The sequence below is a fragment of the Palaemon carinicauda genome, chromosome 12 (assembly GCF_036898095.1).
Source record: "Palaemon carinicauda isolate YSFRI2023 chromosome 12, ASM3689809v2, whole genome shotgun sequence".
In the NCBI taxonomy this organism is placed as follows: domain Eukaryota; kingdom Metazoa; phylum Arthropoda; class Malacostraca; order Decapoda; family Palaemonidae; genus Palaemon; species Palaemon carinicauda.
This window is the reverse complement of record NC_090736.1, coordinates 149,048,921-149,058,920: the sequence shown is the minus strand read 5'-3', so window position 1 is coordinate 149,058,920 and position 10,000 is coordinate 149,048,921. Positions and strand designations below refer to the sequence as shown.

Here is a 10,000-nt window from a genome sequence, read left to right as displayed (position 1 = left end):
ATATTTATTATAGAGAGAGAGAGAGAGAGAGAGAGAGAGAGAGAGAGATTCCATTCCTCACACATTACTGATGCTATTACATATATTTCCCCCAATCTTTCCTTATCCTTATCCAAATTTTATATCACTCTATTTTGTTTTTTATGCTTTACATTCCTTCATAGCTTGTATTTATAGATTGCTTAATGTACAAATGTACAGTTGAACACAGGAATTCATGTCACACCTCGCTCTGAAGAAGAACACTCAGCCCCGCCCTTACTGAACGGAGAGTTCCCGTGTTTAGCCCCGCCCACCATCTCTGCCATCTCTCCGTACGCTATCTGTTTGATAAAAGAATTGAGATGTCAAACCCATACGCCAATTAGTATATCATTCAACATGATATTGGTACAGCTGGATACAAGAGGCCCTGGCAAACCTCACTCCGAAGAAGAGCACCCTTTCACACCCTTACTTTGCGGCAAGTAACGAAACAGAGTGTAGGAAGAGATGACAGAGGTGTTGGACGGAGCTAAACACGGGAACTCTCCGCGGAGTAAGGGTGTCACAGTTTGCGCTTCTTCGCAGCGAAGTGTACTAAGGACTCCCGTGTCTAACTTTACATTCATATACCAAATATGTTTCAATCATCCTAATGTTTTTCTCTCCTCTTCATATCTCCAGCATTTGTTTACAAGACCACGCTCTCCATTTACTCCCAAATTATACAGTCCTGCAGCTCTCCTCTTCGTTTACAGTAATTAGGAGGTTCTTTAAATGCTGGGAAAGCAAAATTTTTTGCAAGATATTCTGTTAGGTTGACTATGTTGACGATGTCAGTTCCTGCTCGTTTAGTGAGGAAACCAAGCTGGTTTTTTCTTATAACCCCTCCCCTCTTGCTCAACATTTCTTGCCATTTTTTTTGTTTTCCCAGCATTTAAATAACCTGCTGATTACTGTACAAGGAGAGGAGAGCTGCAGGACTGCATAATTTGGGAGTAAATGGAAAGTATGGCCTTGTAAACAAATACCTTAAGTCTTTTTAATCTTCCTCCTTCTTCCTTAAGTCCTTTTAATCTTCCTCCTTCTTCCTTAAGTCCTTTTAATCTTCCTCCTTCTTCCTTAAGTCCTTTTAGTCTTCCTCATTCTTCCTTAAGTCCTTTTAATCTTCCTCCTTCTTCCTTACAGGTGCGCATTCGTCGTTCCTACATACGAAGTGGACGAAAGGTCACCTCTGCCCTACAACCGAAGCAGCCTCCTCAGGCTGGCGGAGCAAGGGCGCGCTAGACCCTTCCACCAGAAGGTGTTCGTTCACAATCAACATGCCACTAATTTCTCCAGGTAAGACCTCTCTCTCTCTCTCTCTCTCTCTCTCTCTCTCTCTCTCTCTCTCTCTCTCTCTCTCTCTCTCGTTGTTTTGATGCTATGATCTTTTATTGGAATTCCCAATTGTTTTATTTATTAATGATATCGTAATCTCCATTTTGGCTGTGAAAAGTATTTGCGTTAGTTTATTTTACAGAAATTATTTTGTTAAATTTTTTTTACATTTTTCGCAAATTTTTTTGGGATGTGGTTGCGAGCCACCGGCCATAATGTGTGTATATATATATATATATATATATATATATATATATATATATATATATATATATATATATATATATATATATATATATATTAACCCTAACATTATTAACGCGAGGCAATTGTATAGGAAATTAATGCTCGAATGATATCATAAAATACAGCGAAAATGAGATAATACTAAAACATACGAATATGTTTGTGGTATCTCAAGTCCCATTGATTACCGCGAAATTTCCATAACTCCCATATTATCTAAAGTCTTTGAACGTCTTCTGGCAAAACGTCTTAATAGGTTTGTTGAAGGTAATCATCTATTCCCTAGATTGCAATTTGGTTTTCGTAAAGGCCTTGGAGCATGTAAAGGCCTTCTTACAATCTCCAATGCTGTACAGAAATCCCTTGATTGTGGTCAGGAAGTTCGCATGATTGGCCTTGATTTTAGTGCTTCCTTTGACCGTGTTAATCATGAGGCCCTTGTTTTCTCAAACAGTGGCGAGTGGGTGAGTCGTTTCTTAGCATTATTATTGATTTTTTAAGTAATAGATCTCAAAGAGTTGTTGTTGATGAGCTCCATAACGAATATAAGAATGTGATATCTGGTGTTCCACAGGGTAGTGTTCTTGACCCATTACTTTTCATACTATATACTCATGACATGTGGATTGGCCTATAAAACAAGCTTGTTACATATGCAGATGATGCTACTCTCTTTGCATCAATTCCATCCCCTGAATGTAGATCTGGGTGAATCCCTTAATAGAGATTTAGCTAAAATTAGTGCATGGTGCAAATTGTGGGGTATGAAGTTGAATCCTAACAAAACTCAAAGTATGATTGTAAGTAGGTCAAGGACAGTGGCTCCTCAACATTCGGATCTCAGTATTGATAATGTTTCTTTAACTTTGTATGACTTAAAATTTTAGGTGTGATTCTTGAAAGCAAATTTACTTTTGAGCAATACATTAGGTCTGTGTCTTCTTCCATTGCACAAAAAACTGGCTTATTGAGAAAGTCTGAAAATTTTCGGGGATCAATCTATTCTGAAGAAGTGCTTTAATTCTTTCATTCTACCTTGTTTTGAGTATTGTTCTCCTGTCTGGTGTTCAGCTGCTGATTCTTATCTTAATTTGTTGGACAAAAACTTACGGTCTATTAAATTTCTTATTCCTGATCTAGATATTAATCTTTGGCACCGTCGTTCAATTCGTAAATTATGCTTGTTGCTTAAGATTTTTATAATTCTGACCATCCTTTACATTCAGATCTTCCTGGACAATTCCATCCTGTTCGTAATACTAGACTGGCAGTTAATTCTAATTGCCAGGCCTTCTCCATCGTGAGGCTCAATTCTACACAGTATTCTAGAAGTTTTATTCCAGCTGTGACCAAGTTGTGGGATGATCTTCCTAATCGAGTAGTTGAATCAGTAGAACTTCAAAAGTTCAAAGTTTCAGCAAATGTTTTTATGTTGAAGAGGCTGACATAAGTGTTTTTATAGTTTATATTTGACATATCTGTTTTGACGTTACTGTTTTTAGAATGATTTATTGTTATTTTGTTCTCATCATTTATTTATTTCCTTATTTCCTTTCCTCACTATTTTTCTCTGTTGGAGCCCTTGAGTTTATAGCATCTTGCTTTTCCAACTAGGCTTGTAGCTTGGCTAGTAATAATAATAGTAATAATAATAATAATAATAATAATAATAATAATAATAATAATAATAATAATGTAACAAACGTTCCAGTATCGACCCTTTGTCCTTCTGCGAGAAAACAGATGATGCCACATGCAGAACATCCAGAAGGATTTGAATGTTGAAAGAGTCTCGTGCGTATTGCAGCAACATTCATCTCTGTCCGTTTGACACACGAGAGCCTGGCGTTCATTTTTCAGACTTCCTTCCAAGTCATTCTCTCTCCTGAATATAAAAGGAATGGATATGAAGCTCAATTCTTCTTCTTCTTGGTCCTTTCTCTCTCTCTCTCTCTCTCTCTCTCTCTCTCTCTCTCCTCTCTCTCTCTCTCTCTCTCTCTCTCTCTCTCTCTTCTTCATCTTCTTACTCTTTATTATTTAATAATTCTTCTTTTTTTATTTCTATTTAGTCAGTCTTCTTGTCGTTTGGATTTGCCTTGGATTTTTAAGATGATTTCCGGCTGTTATTATTATTATTATTATTATTATTATTATTATTATTATTATTATTATTATTATTATTATTCAAAATAGTAGTAGTAGTAGTAGTAGTAGTAGTAGTAGTATTAAAAATTATCACACATTTAAATTGAACGAACGTAAAATTATGTAATCTACCAAGTAGAATTCATAGGATAAAAACAGATAATATAAGGTAGATTTATTCAAAATAACGTTATAAATAACAAATTAATAATCATATACAATTCAAACAATAAATCTTTACATGATTAGAAAACAGTTGAAATGTAATTGAGAATTAAAATCTTATCAAACTGAGCTCTAAGACGAAGAGCGTAAGCAAAGCTTAAGAGAACAGAGATGGATTACGGGAATATCTGAGCGAAAGATTAGAAAATGAGGAAATAGAGTAAATGGCAGGCATAGTAGAGATTTACAGGCGCCTGTAATGAGAGCGAAATAAAAAGAAGAATAACCCTCGGTTGGCAAACATTTGGAAGAGCCAGTACAGTGTTAAAGAATAAGAAGATGCCTGTCATCTTAAAAAGGAAAGTCTATGATCAGTGTATCCTCCCCACTGTCACCTATGGGGCCGAAACTTGGAATCTAACAAAAAAGCTTTCCCTTAAATTACGAACAATGCAGAGGGCACATGAGAGAATTATGCTAAATCTAACTTGGAAGGATAGAAAAACAGCTGAATGGATACGTCAAAAAACTAAAGTAATGGATATCCTTGAAACCATTAAGCAAGCTCAAATGGAACTGGGCGAGGCACATTGCCAGGATGACAGACAACCGATGCACATCACGAACAACCTTCTGGACACCCCGAGGATACACAAGAAACCGAGGAAGACAAAAAAACCCGCTGGCGAGATGACTTAGACCAACATAAGCAACAGTTGCACATAATAGCTTGGGATAGAAGTCTGTGGAGGAACCTAGGGAAGGCCTATATCCAACAAAGGACTTTTGAAGGCTGAAATGATGATGATGTTGATAGTAAAGTTTACATAGATGATAAGTGTTACGACTGAGATGGTGTTGAGGATGGATGGTGGGGAGGGAGTGAGGAGGGCTTGGGAGGAACCTGTTAGGGGGAGAAGATCGAAATGTAGGTAGAGAATTAGATGGCGAGATAAGGTGAAGGATGATAAGGAGAGAAGAGGTTGGGTGGGAGGGTGCCTTTGATAGAAGGCATTGGAGAGGCTGCATCAGGCAACCGACCCCTTAATGTAAGGATAACGGTGGGATAGAAAAAGAAACTAGTATAAAGATACTTAGTCTTCAGAAATTACATTAGCAGAAAATATTTCTTAAAACTGAAAATCTACCATATTAGGTAAGATTGAAATTGGGCTCTTTCTTATACGCAATTACTAAATGGAGTAGTTTTGAAAAAAGAAAATTAACCTTAAAACTGAAAATAACATTGGACACTGTCCAAAAGTTAATAGCCAGAGTTTTTTTTTTTTTTTTTTTCAAAAACAATTTATTACTTTTTCAAAACGTTTCATGAAACCGTAAATTTCTTGGAAGTTTTCGGCCCAAACGTTTATTGGGTTCGTTATGAGCTTTTGATGAAATTGAATTTTCTGGGCAGAAGTTAGCCAAAGTTCAAGACGTTCATCACATCTTTATTATGAACTACTGATTTTTTTTCTTTCTTTTTTTATTCCACAGTTTTTCGAAATAGGTAATTAAATCTACCACTTAATCCTGAAGCTCTTTGGTTTCATTGGGGCTCATTGTTACTCTCATTTTTGTGTAGTACACTATATATATATATGTATATATATATATATATATATATATATATATATATATATATATATATGTATATATATATATATATATATATATATATATATGTATATATATATACATATATATATATATATATATATATATATATTGTATAGGTTTCTGGTGGCCGAAGTGGTAACGTCTCTGACTGGCGATTGCCAGACTGGGATTCAACTCCCGTTTAAATTCGTTAGTTTCTTTGGTCGCTGCAACCTCACCATTCATGTGAGCAAAGGATGGGTGTTTTTGGGAAGCCTATAGGTCTATCTGCTGAGTCATCAGCAGCCATTGTCTGGCCCTCCTTGGTCCTAGCTTGGATGGAGAGGGGGCTTGGGCGCTGATCATATGTATATATGGTCAGTCTCTAGGGCATTATCCTGCTCGATAGGGCAATGGCACTGTACCTTGCCTCTGCCATTCATGAGTGGCCTTTTTTTGGCTTTGCAAATGTCCTTGCTTTATATGAGTCATATTTAATGCTCAGAGTGTTTTTAGATATACGTTACATTACTCCGAATTATTCGGACACTTTATGCATATTTTAGACACATTTTAGGCAACGAGTATATTATGCAGGATCTATTAGGCCTTTGTCAATGCCATTTAAAGGTAGAAAGGATGCTCATGAATGGCAGAGGCAAGGGGCAGTGACATTGCCCTATCAAGCGGGACAATGCCCTAGAGACTGACCTTATATACATATGATCAGCGCCTAAGCCCCTCTCCAACCAAGCTAGGACTAAGTAGGGCCAGGCAATGGCTGCTGATATACTCAACTGGTAGACCTATAGGCTCCCCCAAAACCCCCACCATTAGCTCACAAAGATGGTGAGGTTGCAGGGACGATAGGAACTAACGAGTTTGAGTGGGACTCGAACCCCAGTCTGGCAATCATCAGTCAGGGACGTTACCACACAGGCCACCACGACCCTATTTCAATAAATATTGCACGTAAGAATTCAGTTGCACCTGGGCGATGAATGGCCTCCCAGGGCCTAGAGCTGGGGCCAAAATTTATATACATAACCCAACCCCCAGAGATTAAGTTCTCGAGCAACAGTACTCAGAAACAAACTATCTGAATTTTATCATTTGTAGTGGTTTTTTTTTTTTTTTTTTTTTTTTTTTTTTTTTTTTTTTTTTTTTTTTTTATTGAAGTGGCACTCCCATAGGAAACGAACTGGACTGGGATATTGCAAAAAATATTAGCAGAGTCTAAGTTTGGCATATTCGGAAAAATCTATATTACGTACCGTGCGCATCTTCAGTTTTGCAGAAAATCTTAAATTTCGCCTCAAAATACTACCAGCTGGGTACAATGTTAGGTGGCGAGAAGCCAAAAAAAAAAAAAAAAAAAAAAAAAAAAAAAAAAAAAAAAAAAAAAAAAAAAAAAAAAAAAAAAAAAAAAAAGAACTTGTCAGACAACGCCTGATGATCCGTTTATGACTGCCTGACATGGATAAAAACGACTTTCTTTTTTTTTTTTTTTTGTTCTTTTACTAAAACGAAGAAGATTGATGGCGAGAGAAAGATTGGGCTGTTTGCAGTTTTGAATCTCCTCTTTCCAAACTTGGTAATTGTAAACGACTTGGAACTTTTCGAATCCTGGGGGGAGCCAGTGGCTGTATGTTTTATGCATCGAAAGTGTTTGTTAGGTAAATCGATTTTCTATATATATATATATATATATATAATATATATATATATATATATATATATATATATATATATATATATATATATATATATATATATATATATATATATATATATCTTTGTGAGTGGAGTTACCTTAGCATGGTGAAAGGTTTGCGTACCGTCATGGTCAGCAAAGCTGTACTAGTCAGGGCCACCCATACTAGTTTATTTTGTTGTGAATGATCAGAAGAAAATCTCCCATCATCACCAATCCGCAGTGGTCAGCGTGGTGATGAAAACTGGCCAAACCCTAGACATGGATTGACATAACTCAGACATTTGTCCTGCAGTGGACTAGAAACGGCTGCATTTGTTGTTGCTATATAAATTGAAGAAAGACAGAGATGATGACAAATTAGTATGCAATGGAAGATGAAATGATGGAATATCATTGGAAGGAGGAAAGGATTAATGAGGTAGAATCATTTAAGTATTTAGGAACTATGATCTCCAAAACACGGTCTTTAGGATTAGAGTTTAGCGAAAGATTGGAAAAAGCAAATCAGACAATGGCTAGGTTAAGTAAAATTTGGAAATCAAATCACCTGAAATTACATATAAAAATCGACTAAATATCAGTTTAGTGAGATCCGAGTTACTCAATGGATATGAGTCATGGTATGACAAGGAAACAATCTTCAATAGATTTAGTAGATTTGAGAACAAAGCCCTCAGAAGGATATTGGGAGTAAAATGGCAGGACGTGATAAGAAATGAAACTATAAGAGAGATTACTCGAGTGCCATATGGATGAGATCATGATGAGGGATAGATGGAGATGGTTTAGGCATGCTCTTCGAACTCCCCAAGATAGATTAGTTCATCAAATGTTCAGCTGGGCTCCAGAATGCACTAGAAGAGTTGGAAGACCCAGAACTACATGGCTGAGGAGTATGAAGCGCTAAGGAGGAGATGATCAATGGAGAAGTATTGAATTAAAAGAAGTCTAAACGAGGCCCTTTGTGTCAATTGCCGTAGGAGATGATGATGATATACATACATACTTACATACAAACATACATAGTCATAAGGGGTAAGTGTCCTAACCCATGACCCCACCCCACCCCTTTTTTTATCTCAATAAACAGTATTGATACCAATTTAAAACTGAATGAACTCATGAATGCGTTAAAATGACCTGTCAAAAGTAAAAGTAAAAAAAATAGTATTAAAAGTAGTAGTAAAAATAGTAATCAAAAGTAATAGTTAAAAATAGTTCTCAAAATGATAGTTGAATATACTAGTTTCCTCGATATTCGATTAGAAATAGTTATTTCTTCCTGAATATGCAAGGTCTTTTGACCTTTATTTAGCCTCATTGAGATATTAGCCCGCCTCACCAGACCTCCTAAGGCCCCGAACACACTAGCCGCTCTGTGGCACCACAAGTGGCCGCGCAAAGTGGAGAAAATATCCCCGCCACAAAACGCAGCCACTTGTGGCTCTACAAAGTCGCCAGTGTGCTTAGGCCCTTAGACTTGTGGCAAGTTACATCAGTTGTCGAGAGGGTGTTTATTTGCTAGTGGTATCTTGCTTTCCAACCAATTGGTGTCAGACCGGACTGTGCATTGTTTCACTGTTGTTGGCTAGAATTCATTGCTTTTATTTTATTTGAGGCTCTTGTTCAGAATTCTTTTCTGGTTTCTTACCAGATTTCACTTCAGAAATTGGTACAGATTTAATTTTGAGAATTCGTTACAGATTTCAATATGAGAATTCTTTACAGATTTCATTTTGAGAATTATTTACACATTTCATTTCAAAATTCGGTGCAGATTTCATTCCAGAATTTATTATAGATTTCATTTCAAAATTCGGTACAGATTTCATTTCAGAATTCTTTTCTTGATTCTTACCAGATTTCACTTCAGAAATTGGTACAGATTTAAATTTGAGAATTCGTTACAGATTTAATTTTGAGAATTCTTTACAGATGTCATATCAAAATTCGGTGCAGATTTCATTCCAGAATTTATTACAGATTTCATTTCAATATTCGGTACAGATTTCATTTCAGAATTCTTCTCTGGATTCTTACCAGATTTCACTTCAGAAAGTGGTACAGATTCAATTTTGAGGATTCGTTACAGATTTCAATTTGAGAATTCTTAACAGATTTCTTTTTGAGAATTCTTTACCTATTTCATATTGAGAATTCTTTACAGATTTCAATATGAGAATTTTTTACAGATTTAATTTTGAGAATTCTTTACAGATGTCATTTCAAAATTCGGTACAGATTTCATTTCGAATTCGTCAGATTTCTTTCAAAAATTCGATACAGGCGTTATTTCAGAATCCTTTACAGATTTCACTTCAGAAATGGGCAGACATTTTATTTCAGAACTCGTTACAGATTTGATTTCAAAATTCGTTACATAATTAATTTCAGAATTCGTTATAAATTCACTTATAATTGCGTTACAGATTTAATTACATCTCTTGTTTACAATCTCATTTCAGAATTCCTTAAAGATTTCCTTGAAGAATCTGTTTCAGATTTCCTTAAAGAATCTGTTTCAGATTTCCTTGAAGAATCTCTTTCAGATTTCCTTGAAGAATCTGTTTCAGATTTCCTCTAAGAATCTGTTTCAGATTTCCTTGAAGAATCTGTTTCAGATTTCCTTGAAGAATCTCTTTCAGATTTCCTTGAAGAATCTCTTTCAGATTTCCTTGAAGAATCTTTTTCAGATTTCCTCTAAGAATCTGTTTCAGATTTCCTTGAAAAATCTGTTTCAGATTTCCTTGAAGAATCTGTCTCAGA

General features: G+C 35.8%; 1 protein-coding gene across 5 annotated transcripts in view; it reads left to right on the top strand.

The window, feature by feature from the left end:
• The window catches only part of LOC137651323 (beta-1,4-glucuronyltransferase 1), a 700,820-nt gene that overhangs the window by 563,391 nt on the left and 127,429 nt on the right, over positions 1 to 10,000 (top strand). For all 5 annotated transcript variants that reach the window (XM_068384602.1, XM_068384600.1, XM_068384604.1 and 2 more), the window contains exon 5: positions 1,171 to 1,323. In XM_068384602.1, the coding sequence (XP_068240703.1) occupies positions 1,171 to 1,323 (153 nt within the window). The remainder of the gene's footprint in view (positions 1 to 1,170; positions 1,324 to 10,000) is intronic.